The sequence below is a fragment of the Balaenoptera borealis genome (genome assembly GCF_965194805.1).
Source record: "Balaenoptera borealis genome assembly, chromosome: 13".
Classification (NCBI taxonomy): Eukaryota; Metazoa; Chordata; class Mammalia; order Artiodactyla; family Balaenopteridae; genus Balaenoptera; species Balaenoptera borealis.
In genome coordinates this window covers 68,490,078-68,510,307 of record NC_138870.1, presented here as the reverse complement: position 1 = coordinate 68,510,307, position 20,230 = coordinate 68,490,078, and the positions used below count along the sequence as shown (strand labels likewise).

At 37.0% G+C, this 20,230-nt stretch overlaps 1 protein-coding gene across 5 annotated transcripts in view; it reads right to left on the bottom strand.

Annotated features, from left to right (window-relative positions):
- Window positions 1–20,230, bottom strand: part of ACSS3 (acyl-CoA synthetase short chain family member 3) — a 142,090-nt gene that overhangs the window by 107,247 nt on the left and 14,613 nt on the right. For 4 of the 5 annotated variants that reach the window (XM_082350744.1, XM_082350747.1, XM_082350749.1 and 1 more), the window contains one exon: window positions 1,695–1,839. In XM_082350744.1, coding sequence (XP_082206870.1) covers window positions 1,695–1,839 — 145 coding nt within the window. Of the gene's footprint in view, window positions 1–1,694; window positions 1,840–3,489; window positions 20,192–20,230 lie in introns of those variants that run through there. The other variant, XM_082350745.1, reaches the window with a different exon arrangement.

The window sequence follows — 20,230 nt, the reverse complement described above, 5'->3', positions numbered from 1 at the left end:
CCCCATTCCTACTAAGAAATAAAAAGACAACAAGACAGTTCCTCCCAACTGCCTGGGACTTTGGGCATGTAACCTAAATTTGGCCAACTAGATGTACCTACTCTGTCAATCTAGAAGTCAGGTCAGCAAGTCTACTTACTAGACAATTTGTGGATTCTTAACTTTCCACTGCTGCCCCTTCTCCCTTGGGGTGTGCCATTTTTCTGAGCCTAGTTCTAAAGTCTTCACTTTTCATAAATTCCTCTTATGTTCAAATCAGCTGAAGGAAGAATTTGTTGCTGCAGCCAGGCTGATACGCAGCCTGTGCAAAACCACCTTTTCTCTCCTGTTTGTAGCAACTCAGGATTGGGGCAGTAATTGTTTTGTCTCAGTTGCCTTTCTTGAAATCTCTTAGAAAACTAAACACAAATATTGCTGATGCAAAAGGATATTATTTCAGAGAGCCAGGGGAAGTTGACTGAATACTCTAAAAATTGCCTGAAAATTCTAAATGAGGCTTTAAAAAAAAAAAAAAAAAAAAGGCAAAGTAAGAGAATGTGATTTGCAAAGCCTCCATAAAAGAGCAAAGGCCTCCAAAACCTAGCATGACAGACTCTGCTCAACCAGAAGTTCTCAACTAGTGGTGATTTTGCCACTCCAGGGACATTTCAGCAATGTTTGTAGACATTTTTGGTTATCACAGCTGGGGAAGGGGTGCATCTAATGGGGAGACCAGGAATGCTGCTAAAAATCCTACAATGTACATAATAGCTCCCCACAATAAAGAATTATCTGGCCTAAAATGTCAATAGTGTCAAGGCTGAGAAACCCTGCCCTCCACTCTACCTCCCTTCAAGTCATAAATAAATAAATGCCCTCCCCCAGAGCTAGAATAACTCTCCCACAATTCATAATACCCCAATACTTTTATAATTACTTATGCAATCCCATTTCTACTCCAATATTAAAAGAAAAAAATCTCATAACTTATCTGTCAATATCATGATCCATCTGAGAACTACCCAGATGGGAAAAAACTAAAAAAAGAGCAAATAAGGGAAAGTAATGAGCATGTGCAAAGAGCTTTAAAGGGCCAGGAAGCCTGAGGGAGTGGCAGGAAATATGGGTTGAAAAAGGGTTGCGTTCATGGCCAAGAATGTTGGGAAATGAAGCTTGGAGGGATGCTGTGATCAGACTCCAAAGTGTCTTGTACATCACAGAAGTCCCGATTTTGCTCTCTGAATAACGATAATTTTTAAAGAAAAGATTTTTAAGTGGGGTAGAGAAATATGTTGTTTCTTAGGAAGAAAATCCTAGTGTCACTTTAGGTGACAATCTGACAGGAGCAGAGCCTGGTAGTAGGGAAGTTAGGAGGTTAGGAGACTACTTCAATAGTACAAGAGCTGAAGAGAACAGCTGGGCAAAGGTGATGGCAATGTGGATGGAAAACGAAGGCCAGAGAGAATATAACCATGTTCTTAGAGATTTGTTAACCTCTTCCTTTAAAATAAGTATCTTCCAGTACTGTAAAATATAATTAAGGAATAAAAATACTTTAAATGAATTAACCCACCTCTATTTCCAGTGTGCACACCAAAAGTACAGTAACATGTCAATGAACTAAGAGAATTAAAGTTATGCAACGAGAATGTATGCTATTTAAATAATTTCTGTATGATTTCCAAATAACATGTACAGAAAGTTGATAATATTACCTGCTCCAGGACTTCTTTATAGGTAATAGTGGCTTTAGTATTTGTAACAGGACTGTCATAAATGATAGCAATCTTATCTCCTTTACCATTTTCAATATGACGATCGATGGCATTGTAACAAATGTTAAGCATCCCTTCCACAAACCTGAAAAATAATTGGAAAGTAAAAGTGAATGACTTTTCAAAATATATATTGTTACTTAACTAGGTTTCTATAGTCCTAGTTTGGCAGAGCTGCCCTTAAAACAGTGTTTCCCCATGCATGTTATGTCAGGTAATGATGGCTGTAAACTAAGATGCTACAGAAGTGACACTTTTAATAAATATGTATTTATTTTCATGTGCACAAGAAGAAAATATACCTCACACTTCAAGGTGACAATTTTGTGGATTTTATTGCTTAGGATGAAACTAGAGTATACAGCACCAAAATAATCTACTTTACATGGATGAAATGAATTGTATATAAGTGCAGCACAGATGCATTAAGCTGAGAGGGCAAATAGTAGATGCATGACTGAAGTCTGGGTACCTGCTGTAAAAAGACAGACTTACTGGAAAAATCAATTCTTCTTTGAAAGATGTATATATATGTGTGTGTGTGCGTATATATACACACACACACACATATTTGTTTGTTTCAATTAAATGCAATACCCCCAATTTCACAAAGAATAGGTAAGTTCTTTTCTGCATGTTTGAAATGCTTCATAATCTGAATAAACAATCAAAATGCACATAAAACGTTAATAGCTTTTAAAAAACTTTTCAATTCACCACTCTTTATCTCCATTGCTGAGTGCGTTCCTTTGAAAATAAAGACATTATGTAGATAGATGGAGATAATTTTTAAGAAAATATAGCTCATTTTCCTGAGCATGGAATTTGCCACTTTTTTAGAAGGAGAGTATTAGATAAAAAATACAAGTATAGTTATGGTCCATTTGTTCCAATGTCAGACTAGCAAATATTATAAAAATGCAAAATAACAGGAGGAAAATATTGAAGCAACAAGAAAAAGTCCCGTTAAATAGCTGAGTATCACTGTCAGGTCTTCGCTCAAAGAGCCCTGCGTGAAATGAAGCAGAGAATTAAGAATGCCTATAGATATAGTGGCAGCAATAAGAAATAACAGATACAGAAGGCAGTAGGAGAAGGAATCATTTAATCAGCATCAAATGACCCTGTATACATCAGTAACGGTGACTATGACGACCTTACAGTACAGCACAATGAGTAATTAATACAATGATTCTGAACTGCCAAGTGCAATAGATGTGATGTTTGCTCAGAAACATTGTCTCTTCTCCTCACCCCTACTTCTATTAAAAATATTTTGTCTCTTCCTCTTGCCTCCATCTTCATCAGTGGAGAATACTTCCCTTGACTTTGGGGTCATCCATGTGATGTCAGCTCTGGCTAATAAGCAGTCATGCAGCATGCACTTGCTTGAAAGCGCTTGACATGACTGGGCTTGCTCTCCTGCACCTACACCCTCTCCAGGAGAAGAGCCTCCAGGTATTACTGCTGCCTCCTCCTCAGCCTGGTGCCAAGAATGAGTATTTGCAGATGGGAGCAGAGCCCAAAAGAAGCAAGGAGCCCAACCCAGCCAGACAGATGTCTTAGAACAGCGGCCCCCAACCTTTTCAGCACCAGGGACCGGTTTCATGGAAGACAATTTTTCCATGGACCCGGGGGAGTGGGGGTGTGGGGGGGGATGGTTCAGCAGTAATGTGAGTGATGGGAAGCAATGTGGAGCGGTAGATGAAGCTTCGCTCACTCGCCCGCCACTCACCTCCTGCTGTGTGGCCTGGTTCCTAACAGGCCGCAGACCGGTACTGGTCCGCGGCCCAGGGGTTGAGGACCCCTGTCTTAGAACAACCTTTCCAGTTGTGTTGATCCCATGACAACCTACAAATTAATGGATGAATAAATACCTTATGGCTCAGAGATTTTTATGGTGATATGCAGCATAACTGTGGCCATAATTAACTAATGCACCAAGAAAAAGTAAAAAATATTTACTCAATATTTTGGCAGAAATAAGGAAAGATACTTTATAGAATTTTCCCACAAAATACTTATTCATATTTTTGTGTTTTCGCTTTTATTTCTGAAAAGAATACATTTCAGACACATGAAAGACTGACTTACTGGAACACTTCTTGATGACGTCATTATCCTCTATCTACCACTTCTACTCTACCACTCTTTGTGCTCAATATTGAATTATGCCCATAACATTTCACAAAACGAGGAGCCCTCTCAATTCCAAAGATTCATGGAGGACTCACTTTGTCATTTGCCTTATTGTTCTCCTACTTCTTACTTGTTCCTTCTAGATATCTGTTGAAGGAGTTCACAGAGAGGATGTGACCGCAGGTTGACCTGTCAGCTGGACCCAGGCAATCAGAGGATCCCCCGGTCCTTGAAACATGAGTGCCACCTACTATTCCCATACTAGTAGCTGTTTCAAGGACATAGCCTTGAGAAAGCAATGTGTTTTTGAGTTCATCTGGACTGAATATGTGTCTGAACCCAGATAAGGACATTATTTTCAAGATTCTTGTGGGTGGGTGCAGAGATCTACTCATCTTCTGGCCACCCACGACATGCCTCAGGTGCAAGTTTCCTTGCTTATTAAATCTGCAACCCACCTACCATTCTGGAGGGGTCTGCCCCTTTCTTTAGGCTCTCCTTGCCCTCCATGAATGGGGGCCAGTTTGCGAACCAACAATATCTTTCATGAAATCTTCTTCCTTTGCCAAATCTTTAACTGACAGTAATTTCTAACATTCTATATGCATCCCTTTGCTCACTCTATGTACATTCCCTGGGTGATCTTTATACTTTTATGGTTTCAACTTCCATCTTTAGCTCCAGCTCTGATCCCCTTCTGAACTCCATTCCCTTACAGCCGACAGCCTACTGGACATCTCTCCTTGGAAATAATAATATGTCCAAAACGATAATCATTTTCACCCCACCTCCAACTCACAACCCATCTCAACTGCAAACTTGTTCCTCCTCCTGTTTTCCATATTTCAAGGAACCACCTCGCACCCACTGCAAGGTGTAGAAACTCAAAAGTTAGATTTGATCCCTCATTCTCCACATTCTATCAACTGTATGTATTGTCACATCTGTCTTTGCAATTGTTCAGTTCTCTCATTGATAACCTGGGTTACAATTCCTTCCTCTTAATCTCCTTGCCCTAGCTCTTACCCCATCCTCTCAAGTCATCTTCCTTTGCTACTAGAATGTCGTTCCTCAAATTAAATGTTATCACATCAAATGGCACTCAAACTCATTTAATACCTTTCCATAAAGCTCAGGATAAAAAGTATATATCTTTAGATGATATAAAAGACCCTTCATCTACTCAGCTTCATTTCCCCTCATCCAACTTCCCATGCTCCAGCTATATTGAATTACAAAATGTGCAATTCTTAGAGTTCACATTATTCAAAGAATTTCTGTGGCTGTTCTTTCTGTGGCTGTCCTTCTCCTTTACCACCGCCCTCTCCCAAGTAGTTCCAAAGCCCTGTGCACATATCTCTACAATACTACTTATCATATTATATTAACAATTAGTCCACTTAAATGTTTCCCTCATTTTACTATAATCTACCTGACAGCAGAGACTATATTTTCCTTATAGTCTGAGGATCTATATATTAGGCACCCAATAAATATTTGATAAATGAAGAATGAAAATATTAGTAAACATTCAAGACACTTTGGATTTAGGATCCATGTACAGTAGCCAGGGTAGTTTTTACTATTTTATTTTAAAGTTGAGGGAATGGAGCCTTAAAAAGAATAATGCACAGGACATTTGGCTAAGAATTGGAGAAAGCCATACCTGCAACCCAAGTCTCTGGACATCCTGACTGGCGTCCTAGTCCACAATATCCTATTAATTCATTCATTTATAAATATATATTTTTTCTATTCTCGAGTTCACTGATTCTTTCCTTTGTGATTTTCATTCTGCTGTCAAACCAATTCAGTGAGTTTTTATTTTCATTATTATATTTTTCAGTTCTAAAATTTCCATTTGTTTTTTCTTTACATCTTTTATTTCTTCGCTGAGGCTTTCTATTTCTTAATTGAGGCTTTTAAAAAAATGTTTCAAATCTGTTCGTAGTTGCTCGTTTAAGCATTTTTTTATGATGGCTGCTTTAAAAATCCTTGTCCAATAATTCCAGTCTCTGTCACCTCAGTGTTAGCATCTACTGATTGCTTTTCTCATTCAAGTTGATATTTTCCTGGTTCTTGGTATGACAAGTGATTTTTGTTTGTATCCTGGACATTATAAGTATTTTATTAGGAGATTCTGGAGCTTATTTAAAGATCCTATTTAAATCTTCTGTTTTATCAGGCCTCCTCTGATACTGTGTCAGTGGGGGAGGGAGACAACTCATTACCATCAGGTTCAGGTATAAGTTCCAGCTCCCCATTAGGCCTCCACTGACACTCACGAGAGTAAGGGGTACCTCATTACTGCTGAGCTAGGGTAAAAGTTCAGGATCCCACTAGGCTTCCATTATATCATCCTGGCTGATAGGGGGGAATGGCACCTCATTTTGACTCCCTACATTGACTCCACTGACAATGCCAGGGGCAAGATCCTTCTTACCGCTTTATCTTAGCCATAATGAAAGTTCCAATTCCTGATATAACTTTCTCTGACACCACCAGGGGAGGTGGTGATGTTTAGGACACCTTGTCACAGCCTGGTAAGAGTAGAAGTCTAGGTTCTCCATCACCTTTTCACTGGTGAAGATGGGATGGGAGCCACAGAGCCTTCCATAGTGTTTGACTGTATTAGGGAAGTTACTGGCCAAAAATGTCCTGTCTTGGCAGGCTGTCCCTCGCCACCCCTTTTATCTTTGGGGGGGAAGGTCCAAAGAAGTTTTTGCTGGAACATTTTTCTGCACCCATTGGTGTTTCTAGGTTGCCACCTTCTCCAGCACTCAGTATAGGATATATAAGACAAGAAAGAAAACCTAAGGAACTCAGTGCCACGTCATTTCTCATGTCCCATAGTTCCCAGTTGATTTGGTTTCTTCTCTCCTCCTTTCAGAGTCTTCTTATGTGTATTTTATATATAATGTCCTATGTTTTTAGCTATATTTAACAGGATGAATAGGAAAAAGTGCATTTTGTCCAACTTGTCCTGAAAGTTTCTAAGTAATATTTATTGATTCCTTATTCTAGACCAATATTTCATGTGTATGAAGTCATCTAATCAAAAAACAACCCTAGGGACCCTTGTGCACTGTTGGTGGGAATGTAAATTGGTGCAGCCACTATGGAAAACAGTATGGAGGTTCCTCAAAAACTTAATAACAGAACTACCATAAAATCCAGCAATTCCATTTCTGGGTGTTTACTTGAAGAAAATAAAAACATTAATTCAAAATGATATATGCACCCTTATGTTCACTGCAGCGTTATTTACAATAGCCAAGATGCAGAAGCGACCTAAATGTCCATCAATAGATGTGTTGAGTTGATCAAGAAGATACATATACATACACACACAAACACACACACACACACACACACACACACACACACACACAACCTGGAATATTACTCAACCATAAAAAAGAATGAAATTGTGCCATTGGACCTAGAGGGTATTATGCTAAGTGAAATACATCAAAGAAAGACAAATACCATATATCCTCACTTATATATGGAATATAAAAAACAAAACAAATTAACAAACAAAACAAAAGAGAAACAGACATACAGATACAGGGAACAAATCGGTAGTTGCCAGAGGGGAGGTGGATAGGGGTTTGGGCAAAATATGTGAAGGGGAATTAAGAGACACAAACTTCCAGTTATAAAATAAATAAGTCACAGGGATGTAGTATACTACATAAGGATGTAATATAGTCAATAATACTACAGTAATTTTGTATGGAGCCAGTTACTAGACTTATCACGATGATCATTTCATAATGTATTTGTCAGATCACTATGTTGTACAGCTGAAAAATAACACAATATTGTACATCAACTGCACTTCAACTTCAAAAAAACCTACCCTATGAGGTAGGTACTATTGTAAACCCCATTTTATGTGTGAGGAAACTCATCTGACAGCAACTTGCTAAAGGCAGCATATTATGGAACCAACCCCATGAACATCAAACAGCAGTAACTCTACAGGCAATACTCAAAGAACTTCAGATTTTCTTTCCAATTATTTGCAAATTTTGGGTGGTTTAATATTTAAATTACTTGTACCCTAGCATTTTCTTTTTGAAGGATGCCCTTAAAGAAACTTAAAGAATTTTAAGGGTACCCTTTGGGACAGACAGGAAGGAAATTCAAACAGAGGGAAACGCCTGCAAGCAATGTTAAGCAAGAACTGTTGCAGAAAGTAACACATTGGCATGGCTCCAGAGATGGTTATAGATAATGAATATACTGCTATAAATTGGCTAAATTTAAGGACTGGTTTACTGCAGATGACTGGACCAAGTGACCTGCAAAGGGCCTCCTGGCTCAAAGATTTGATTTTTCTACTATGAGAAGATTCTTATTTCATTTTAAATCAAATCATTTCAGTAAAGGTCAACTGAATGCCTTCTATGTGCTGTCTCTTCACTACCCCTTCTAAATTTATAAGAAGGTTTTAAATGGTTTGTCTCCCCAGATTATTAAAATAACTAATGCTCACTGCGGAAAACTGAGAAAATATACTTTGGAGTATTTTATTTTTTCTATATGTAAATATTTTGCCTCTATGTTTAAGAGTACATTATGAGTTTTTTCCAATGATCTGAAAAATTCTTAGAATGCGTTTAATGAAGGCATAATAGTCCATTCAACTGCTGTTCAATAATAGCCTCTGCAGCACTATTTAAGCACAAGGTTATCCTGCATTGTTGCAAATTGCTTTTCACAATATTTTCATCATTTTAAATGATCCCAGGATGATGTTTCTTGTAGAGAAATATTGGTCACATTGCTTTTTATTACATATGCCAGCAAGATTCCTACAATCAAACACACACACACTTTCACACATCAAACAACCAAACTGCTTTCTGGAAATATTGAATCAATTTATATTACTGTCAGCATTACCTGAAAGTTCATTTTATCACACTCCTCTAAACACAGATTCTTCTCAATCTTCTTCAATTTTAGAAGCAATTTTAGAAGTTTTAATTTTGGTTTATGTGATTACTAGTATTAAACACAATGTCTTACCTATTTTTAAAAGTTCTTTATATAGGACATTGAATTAAGTCTGACATTGTTACAAATTATATTCTCAGTTTATTCACTAATTTTAATTCACAGTGTTTCCTGATATAAAGATATTTTAAATTTGTATGTAGTCAAATAAACTCATAATTTTCCTTCACATTTTTTCCCTCTAATTCATACTACTCTCTTCTGATTTAATTTTTTATATTGATGCCTTAAATGTACCATTAATTTATTCATATATGTATACAATCTGTATGTAAAATCTGTTATATATTATACACATGTGCTATGATATGTGTGTATATATATTATATATAGATATATACATATTATGATGTGGCAGTACAATTATATTTATTTATCAGTAGTCAATTTGCCAAGCATCATTTTTTGACTAATCCTTACTGTCCTCATTCATTTGTGATGCTCCATTCTTCCCATATGTATTAGTATTTTATATATACACACACACACACACATACATATATCAGCACCTTTGTCAGGGCTATATAGCTACTAGATATAACTACTGGAATGTTCTACCAATAGAGTCTTTGACTAGCTCTCTTTTTAAACTCAGTCAGATTTAATTCTGTTGCAAAAAGGAAAATAACTTCATACTCTTTATCCTGCCCAACCCCTGCCCTGAATTCCTTCTGCAGAAAATTGGAAGCAACCTGAATGTACCCCATAACCTACTTGAATAACAGAAAAAAATATAAACCTGAAATAAAATTGAAAGCAATATGGAGCCACTAGAAATGGTGCTACCCCCAGATGAGAACAGTGGAAAAAATTTTTAACATATAAAACAGATAGGAGCAAAGTGACTGCTCAATCCAGAAATCATGAGAAACATGACAGATCCAAGGGTATGATACTGAAAGATTTCCGTGACATTTTATATATTGCTAAGTTAAAAGAAAGAAAAGGAAGGTGTAGAAAAATTTATAGAGCCATACCACAGAATACTCTACATTCATGAGGAACCTATAAACCCTAAGAAGGAAATACAAAGGCTCACCAAAATCCTCTCTCAATAAAACTCTGAAATAACTCCCAGGTCAGAGGGAGGTAGCAATAAAGAATGGGCATTGGTGTTTAGATGGAAAATTAAGACATAATCAAACACACACACATCATACAATATTTAACCTGTCTAGAGTCTTTCTAAAATAAGTATAATTTCTGCATGGATGATTGTCCCAAAGATTCAGAACCTGTAAAATAGGAACAAGGCTTTGTACAACTTCTAAGAGGTCTAGAAACTCTACATACAATTGCCAGCTGGAAATCCCCTCTTCGCCCTCAAACAATTACAGGAAGAATGACTCTAGCAATCAAAACCTGTATTCATTGACAAGTGAACAAGGATCCTGACTTGGGTTTTGAAATGTACTCAGCTACCTGCTGAATCTTGACACTCAGATGAGCATGTGTGTGTGTGTGCATGTGTGTGTATTATGTGTATGTGTGTGCATGTATGTCTGTGTATATGAATTAGAAGACAAAATAAAGCTGAGGTGTGGGGAGGGCATATTCTCAATATAAATAACAAGAGGAAAGGTATATTTGCAACTTCAATAATATTTAAAGTGTTCCTACAAGTCAATAAGAAAAAAATTTTAAATCCAATAGGCAAAGAATTTAAGCACACTATCCACAGAGAAAAAAAATGATAATGGCCAATAAGCATAAAAACGGTGCTCAGTCTTACAAACATCAGGAAAATGAACATTAAAACAATAAGGAGATGCCATTTTTCTAAACTGGATTGGTATAAAAATATAATACACACTGTTGGTGAAAGAAAAGAGAAACTGGCATTCTCACGTAAAGTTGGTAAGCAAATAAATTAGTTCAGCAATTTAGGAGTGGATATATATACTTATCTCCAAAATGTACTTTTAACTTAACCAAAGCAAGTTGCTTACGTGTTCATCTCTGTGTTGCATAAAAGCACAAGAAGGAGTCTAGGAAAATGGACAAGTAAGTATTAACAGTAGTAAATTCTGGGCAAGAGAAAGTTGGGGGACAGTATGGAGAAGGGATGGTCTATATTTTTATATGATATGTACTTCCTCTGTTATTTAATTTTTATGAGCATGTATTTATATATTGAATACATGATTTAAATATATTTAAATAACATTAAAAGCTTTAACAGTCTAGATGGCTTGTCTCCTAATGTGACTGAATCATCAACTCTATAATCAGTATACCTACCATTAATGAAAAACATTCTAATTTAATAAAAACATCTTCTTGAATATTCTTCTGGTAAAAAGAAGCATTTCTTACACTTATGATAACATCTAAACTCAGTTTTAAGAACTAAAATTTGGACCATAAAAACTTCATTCTTTTTATTTTTTCTCACCAGTGTTAACCTCAAGCAGCTGAACAGTCAATAATAAATAGCTAGATAGAATCTTCAAATCACACAGAGAGATCTGTCATAAATTTGTGGTCATCATTCCCACTGTCCATATCATTTGGGTTGTCCTCATTCCAGGCACTTGTAAGACTGCACTTTCACATCCACTTGAAATGAGGTGTGGCCATGTGGCTTGCTCTGGCCCATGAAACGGCAACAGAAGTAATGCAAGGAGTCTTCAAGAGCGAATGCATGCTGACAACTTCTTCTCCCTGCCACAAGGATACTCCAAATGGCAACTGCACTATTAGCTTATATCCTTGAGTGAGGGTGGATGGCATGGAGCAAATCTCTTGGGTAACCCAAGATAAACCTGTAGTATAAGTGAGATACTCCTGGGCTATTTTAAAACGGGGAGATTTGAGTGTTGTTTAGTCCTGCAGCATAACTTCATCTATCCTGATACAAAAGTCTTAAGATCCATAAATTTTCACAAATTCAAACAAGCTTTAAAATTGTCATATTTCATAATTTAAAAGGCAAAGGGATGCATTCCAGGACAAACGAAACAGGAGGAATCTTAGCTAGTGTAATTCTATAGTCACTACAGTAATGTTAGATTCCTTGAAAAGGAGTCAGAGACGAGCCATCATCATCAGTGACTGGGTTCACAGAGGTGGGGCTGAGGGTCTTCAGAAGGGGCTCAGAAAAAAAGAAAGGTTCTGAAATTCGTTCTAGATGACCTGGACATAATTTTCTATTTTCCTTTGCCTTTTTCTCATCAACCCCTGCTAGCTTACATCTAGCATAAAACCTTGGACTCAGCTCTTTGGAAGAAATCTGCCTTGAGTTGTATTTCTTCTGTTCTTCACTTTAGCTTACCCTAAGTCTTCTCTGTTTTTCCTAATATTTGATTCTAGCCTACCCTGCATCTGACTTTGGCTTTCTTCATCAAATGAGTTAGACTGGAGTGTGTACTTGGCCCACACAATGGGCTAAGTCAGTGAATGTGGGTGGATGTCTGAAAGATTTTTAAGAGGTAGGGAGCCTGACAAGTGCCATGGTCTTGACCTCCGGATGCCAGAAAAAGCTACTGTCAAATTTTCACATGATTCTTCTGTTCCCATCAATTCCTATAACCATCAACTTCCCCTCTGTTGAGGGCTAAATTTTCTTTTTTAAGCATGTATTTATTAAGTCAGTTTTCAAACATTACAAAAGGAAATAAAACGCTGACACTCAAAAAAAAAAAATCCTTGTGTCAGGGGAAAATTGATAGCATTTACTCTGTGGATTTGATTACCCAGCAATGTAAAGTCAAATTGGTAAAGTCTAAAATGTTCCTCTCAATTTCACCACTGCCTCCTTTGCCAAGAATAAAATTGATTTAATATACTTTCAACAGTGTGGCCTATGAAACTCTTTCACAAACTGCCATATTTTAATTTGCATAAAATAACTGTTGAAAGCTTCCTCCAGCACAACCATATTTAGTGGTGACAATGTTGTAACGCTCTCTGTACTCTCAGCTGCTATCTGTACCCTGCAAATTTTCATTATTAAATAACTGGAAAGTCTAACTTATAATTTACCTTCTGATATGAGTTTACTTCCTTCAGATCAGATTATAATTTCCTTCCTTGATGACCTCCTATGTGGGTCTTCATTTCATCACAGTTTCAGAAAAAAACAAAAACAAACTCCAAGCTCTTTTTCAAAAGTTAAATAAACCTGAAGCCAACATACTGAGAACAATTCAAAGATGATGAATACATCTGGTTATCTGTATACTAAAACACTAAATCTATACACTAAAATAGTGATGAACATATAATCTTTATAATTGATAATTCATTATTTTATAAGAAGATTATGGCAGATTATAACCCCCAATATTAACTGTCAATAATCCTTTTAAAACATTTTTCTGTTCAACAAATTTAACAGTAAATAGCTTTGTTGTTGATTAGAACTGAGACTGTGAAGGAAGGGGAAAAAATATAACTGGGTATATGTTCTCCACTCTGAAAGGCAGACTAATTTGCAATAACTATAATAAGAAGCAAAATGTGCAAATTTCCTGACAGAAGTACAAACTAAGTATGGTGAAAGCACAATAAAAAAGAGATTAATTCCAACTACAGATATGTGGTAAGGAGAGGGCTGGATGTTGTAAGGAATGCATCAATAGTTAACAGCTTGGGCTTTAAAGTCAAAGGCCAAAGTTCAAATCTCAGACATGTTGTCTAGTAGCTGTATGACTGTAGGCAAATTAACATGTCTAGGCCTTTCTTCCCTCATCTATGAAACTAGGAAAATAAAATAAAAACCAACTACATAGCACTTACTCTGTACCAAGACAATACTATGAGCATTTAATACAAATTAATTCATTTAATTCTCCTAACAACTCTGTGTGTATACGAATATCACCCTCATTTTACAGATGAGGAAACTGAGGTATAGAGAAGTTAAGTGGCCTATCTGAGGTCCACACTGGAGCGTGACAAGCTGGGACTGGATGTCAGGCTGTCAGGCTCTGAGTCACAACCACTATTCTGTGTGGATGAGTTAATGTGAGAGAACTCTACACCCACCATGAGCATGATTTTATATACATGTCATTGACTCCTTTCAATAATGCTATGAGGTGATTACTATCACTACATACATTTACAAATGAGCACCTGGCTTAGACGAATTATGAAAGAACACTTTTGTAGCAATGGGTACAATGAGCTGCAGCAGGACAAGAGGAGAGAGGACTGATAGAGAGTTTTTGCAGTAATCAAGTGTGATGATAAAGATGGACATGAGGGAGAGATCTGAGAAATACAGAAGAATGAAAAGAAAATTTTTAGAGTAAAAACAGGAAGAGAATGAAAAAAGTATCTATCAAAGAAACCAGGACTCTAGAAGGGTCAGCAACCCTAGCCTCATGCCAAGTCTGGACCACCACCTGTTTGTGTAAATAAAGTTTTATTGAAACACAGCCACACTCAGTTGTTTATATATTCTCTGTGGCTGCTTTTGCTTGACAACAGCAGAATTGAGTGGCTGCAATGGAACCTATCTGGCCTGCATAGCCAAACATATTTACCAGTTTGCACCTTAAAGAAAAACTCTTCCAATCCTTGCTCCAGAGAAGCCCTGTCCAATAGAAATTTCTGTGATGATGGAAGTGTTTCATATCTCCACTGCTCAACAGGGTAGCCACTAGCCACAAGTGGCTGGCTAAATTTAAATTCAAACTAATTAAAAGTAAATAAAATTTAAAATTTAGTTTTTCAGTTGCACTAGCCACCTTTCAAATACTCAATAGCATCATTAGCCAACGTAAATTAAATTTTATTTAATTCTAATTAAACTTAAATTTAAATAACCACAGATGGCTTACTGGCTACTATATTGAACAACACAGCTGTGGGGAATTTCAAAGAGGTAGATGTGGTCCCCAGAGTTAAATACTATAGAGAGACCAAGCAAGGTAAGGACTTCAAATCAATCCATAGACTTAAGCAACAAATAGGCACTGATGATCTTTGGGAGAGTAATTTGGGTAGAGTGATGAGGCCTGAGGCCACCTTTCAGTGGATGCAAGAGTGTAAGGGAGAGGAGGACCTGGAGAATAGACAACATGGCCAAGAAGTTAGCATGTAAAGAGAAGGGGAATGTTCTAGCTCCTCTTATCCTGTGCAAATCTTTCAACTGAATTTTATTAAAAGAGAAGGGTGAAACATGAAAGTAGCTGAGGGGATAGGGACTGAAAACTAATGGAAATACTGTTTGTTTTTTAATGGCATTGGCAAGTGGGAAAGTAAAAAACAGGGCAAAGTTCAGGTTCTGTTTTGGAAGTCTAAGTGCATCAGTGCCGCTGAAAGAAGAGATGTGTGTTTTGGGGTGGGAGCATAACAAGAGCTAAGGCAATAAAGACCAGTGCAAACCTTACCTTAAAAGCCCTGAAAACCTCGTTAAGGAAGGGGAGGCCATTAAAGGGGAATGCCCTCTTCAGAAAGGGATTTCAGGTCACTCTTGGGACGCAAACGGGAAACAGAATCAGTTAGGATCTATTGACTAGCCTAGAAAGTCGCAGGAACTTAAAAAAAAAAAAAAAAAATGTGGGGGAGGTATAGAAACAAATCAAAGGAGCTAGAAGTAGGAAGAAGGGTGTATCAAAGAAAACTGAGGTCACATCATCTCTGTGTATCAGGTTTATGTTCTCTTTAAGGGACACCTGAAATAAGAAAGAAAAATACATAATTTTGAAGTAAGAGAGGGAATAACATTTTGTTAATTACCAATAATGTGCCAGGTTCTGAGTTTGGTAATTTAAACTGAGTTTGGTAAATCATTTGATCCACGCACTACCCCTTCAGGAAGACAATGTTATTCCTATTTTACAGATGAGAAATGAGGCTTAGAGAGGTCAAATAACTTCCCAGAATTATCAAACTAACACATGGCACACTGGAACCCAGTGCTTTCCCACTCCAGGGAAAATATGATGAATTTCCAATTTTCCATGTCTGTGTGCTAATTTGAGTAATTCTTATACCCTCACTAGACACTGTTTCCTGTGGGCAAAGACCATGTGCTGGCTCATTAATGGCACACAGCAAATACTCAATAATTATTTTTATTTTTTTAACATTTTTTAATTAATTAATCAATTTTATTTTTGGCTGTGTTGGGTTCTCGTTGCTGCACGCGGGCTTTCTCTAGTTGCAGTGAGCAGGGGCTACTCTTTGTTGCGGTGCATGGGTTTCTCATTGCGGTGGCTTCTCGTTGCGGAGCACGGACCCTAGGCGCACAGGCTTCAGTAGTTGTGGCATGCAGGATCAGTAGTTGTGGCTCACGGGCTCTAGAGCGCAGGCTCAGTAGTTGTGGCGCACGGGCTTAGTTGCTCCGCGGCATGTGGGATCTTCCCGGACCAGGGATCAAATCCGTGTCCCCTGCATTGGCAGCAGATTCGTAACCACTGTGCCACCAGGGAAGTCCCTCGATAATTATTTTTAAATAAATGTTACAAGTGTGAATGAATGTGATTTGAAGTAGTACTCTTCTGACACATTAACACAAATAAGTAAAAGAGTCTCATGAGGTAACTGCTCAGCAAAAACAATGACTCGCTCAAAAGACTACTATTGCACACAAACAGAGAAGGCTTTAAGCATTTTTAAGAGAGCATCATATTGCTTTGTTCACACTGTGACATCCCATCTAAATTACAGGTACTTGGCCTTGGGCAGTATGAACTGACTGTTCCAGGAAACCCTCCAAATTGGGTAACTGCTTACTTGGGGCAGCATAATAACCTCATGTTAATTGAACCACTAGGATATTGTTTTTGTAAAAGTAGTTGGAAAGCACATCTCTCTATAGGACAATATTTTAACAGAGAAACATAACGTGAAGAGAAATATGTTCTTTAGCCCTACTGATACTTTCCACATGAGTACACTCAGAACCTGGCCCCATCCCACCAGCTTTCGCCACAGATTGCCCCCATCTCAGCATGAAAGGACAGCCCAGGCATCTACACCTCTGCCAGATCATCTCGGATTAAAACTGAGTGAATTGCCAGTGATGAGAAATGCAGCCAACAGGAAAAAGAATAAAAAGAAAGACTTTCAAGAAATCAATACCTGTTATCTGAACTGGATCCACTGTCAACAGAGAGAGAAGGCATGAATGAATGATCCTAAAGATCCCCAGGTTGTGAGTCATGCTTGGCAGCTAAATTCAAATCAGAAGATGAGGACACAATTTTATCTTGTTTGTTTTATTTTTATTCTAGAGTAAATGCAGGAAAAACAAAGAATTGAAGCAAAAGAAAATGGGATTCATCTTAATTCAAACAAGGAAAAGATAAAATTATAATTAAAACTAAAGGTCAAATGTAAAAGTGAAGATCGAGATGTTTAAATTTCAAAGCGTAAATTTATTAAAATTTAAATATAATCCCCAATAAATATACGTTTAAAAGTACATTCTAAAGGAAAGTAAACTTCATCAGTCAGCCCTATTCAAGAGAGCTACTTAGGACACTCTTTGGAGCAGTGGTCCTCAACCAACCAACTCAGAAACAGGTCATGATGAGCTCATAAGGAACCAAACTCCAAATCAGAGCAGGTTCCTAGAAAACCAGACAGAGAGCAGGATGCCCACGGGGACCCTAAGCAGGTAACCCTGAAACCTCAGAACCATCCAGGGACTCAGGAGGGGGCAGAAGAGGAGGTACACCCTCCAATGCGAACCGATATTTGTTGGAAGGGAGAGACGATGCCTCATAGCATTTAATCCTGATGATAGCCATGACAACGTGATGAAGAAGGAACAAAAAGGAAAGGGGGAGAGGGAGAAAGGAGAAGAGAGAGCAGCCCCAGCACCATGCAGGGCAGGAGAAAGCCAATTTGTTGACATAGTGTCATCTTGCTCTGGTTAAGGAGAAATGGGAAGAAGAGAGGGGAGGAAATAGGTAAGGATTGAAACTAATGTGTTCTAAGCCTTAGGACTTTAGGACTGCACATTTTTTCTGTGTTCATATTACATCTTCATCTTAACTATCCATTTCTCTCTCTTTAAGGCTATAACTCAGGCAGAATGATACGCTGCAATGTTCTGATGAAACTGTCCTCTACAGCTGACGCTCCCAGAAGGCAGACACCACATTCATTAACTCATTCTGCACACTTAGCTCATGTCCACAGAGAGATGTTCTATACAAGCTCTTATTAAAGTGGAAGAATACAATCAATCATTTTAGAAGGTCTAAAAAGAACGTTTTCTTCCCATTGAGCCTTGTAAATTATTCTGAGATTGTTTCTATAAAGACTATGTAATTGAGGGAGATACACAGGGAGCATCAATTTTGTTTGTTTTATTGCTTAAAATAAAGCGATCTGAAGCAAATGTGACACAATGTTAAGATTTTACAACGCCCAATGTTCAGTGTCCACTAAATTATTACCTTTATTTATTCTCTAAATGTTTCGTAAGGAAAAAGACTGTGGAGTCTTATTCACAATATTTATTAATATTTTTGGAGAAAAATTTTGACAATATACATCAGAAAGTGTATAATTTCTCTTTGACCCAGAAATCTTCTAAGAATTCATCAGCAAGAAAGAAGGAAAGAAAGAAACAGAGAGAGACAGATGGACAGTCAGACACAGGGACAGAGAAATCTTTGGAACGCTGTGTCCAAAAAAGCAAGTATTTCTGCAAGTAAAGAGAAACCACCTAAAAATCAACAGGAAGGGATTGTGAAGTAAATAATCTTACATTCACCCAATATGTTTAAATATTCTGCATACACTAAAAATCATGAAATAGAAGAACAGAGGAATGGAAACATCACAACTTATTCCAAGTGGGAAAATGAGTTATCAAACAATATGAACAGTGTAATTCCATTTTTCTGTAAGAACAAAAATAGAGACCCAGAGAGTCAAACAGACTGACAAACAGAGATAATAGATTTTAAAAAGGCACAACACATACACATACAAAAATTATGTGTGTACAAAAACTGGTGGTGAATCTGAATAAGGTTTGCAGTCTAACTAACTGTATTGTACAAATGTCAATTTTGGTTTTTGATAATGTACTATAGTCATGTAAGATGTTACCATTGGGGAAAGCTGAGTGATGGGTACAAATGACCTCTTTCTGCTATTTTTGCAACTTCTTATGAGTCTACAATTATTCCAAAATAAACATTTTAAAAGAAAATAAATAAAAGACTGAAGGGAAATATACCGACTATACCAAGATATATACTAAGAATTATTTAGATATTGAACTATAATTGATATTCCACCTATTTTGGCTTTCCTGAGTTTATCTAATTAAAACAAAGTAATACTGCACCTTTGTGGGGGGAAAACCATAAACCTAAATTTCAATCAGAATTACTTTTGAATAAAAAATGTCAATGAAAAGTAATTCAAAACTTAGATCTCAAACCTAGGCTTTGTGATTATAAAACCTCTGCTCTTTTACCTAAGCCAGTTATATCCCCTCCAATTTCCCACCTTCACTCTCACCAAAACAACTTTACACATAGACAGAAACTAAATCCAACTTAACTAACAAGATACCACTGAGTGTAAGTTAAAACATTAAGTAACCTACTGTACAGCACAGGGAACTCTACTCAATGCTCTGTGGTGACCTAAATGGGAAGGAAATCCAAAAAAGAGGGGATATATGTATACGTATAGCTGATTCACTTTGCTGTACAGTAGAAAGTAACACAACATTGTAAAGCAGCTATACTCCAATAAAAATTAATAAAAAAAGAAAAGTAGACAAAATTTTGTTTTTCCCTAGTTTTATCCTCAAAAAATCTAAGACCAAGGTCACAAACTACATCTTTGCTCTATCCTTGCCAATTCTCCCACTATCTACATATCATATCATAGATAAAACATTTTCCACTCACATTTCGATAATTTGAAACTTGGATACAGTGCAGCCTGCTCAATTATCCAAGAGTTCATTATCCAGCTGGTGCTAACCAAGCCCATTATGTCTCTTTATTCTTTTTTGTTACTTGTCTTTTCTTCACCTTCCTGTGTCTTAGCACCTCTAGCAGAAAATGAGAGTCTGCACAAAGGGATAAAATTAAAATTGGCTGACTCTTTTATCTATTAAAGGATTCATTGGTTACAAAATGACCACTGTTCATCAAAATGTGAGCCTGAATGCTCTAGTTACTCACACCTCAACAGTCAAAGGTAATTCAGAGTAGAGTTGATTGTAAAATAAAAGCAAATTTTATTACCCATATTTTCAGAAAATAATAACTAGGTAGTTCATATCACTCATGATTACTCTCCTTTTATTAAACAGGAAAATGAAAGCTATCTTATTACAAGCAAAAACACTTTTTTCCTTTGATGTGTGAAATCAT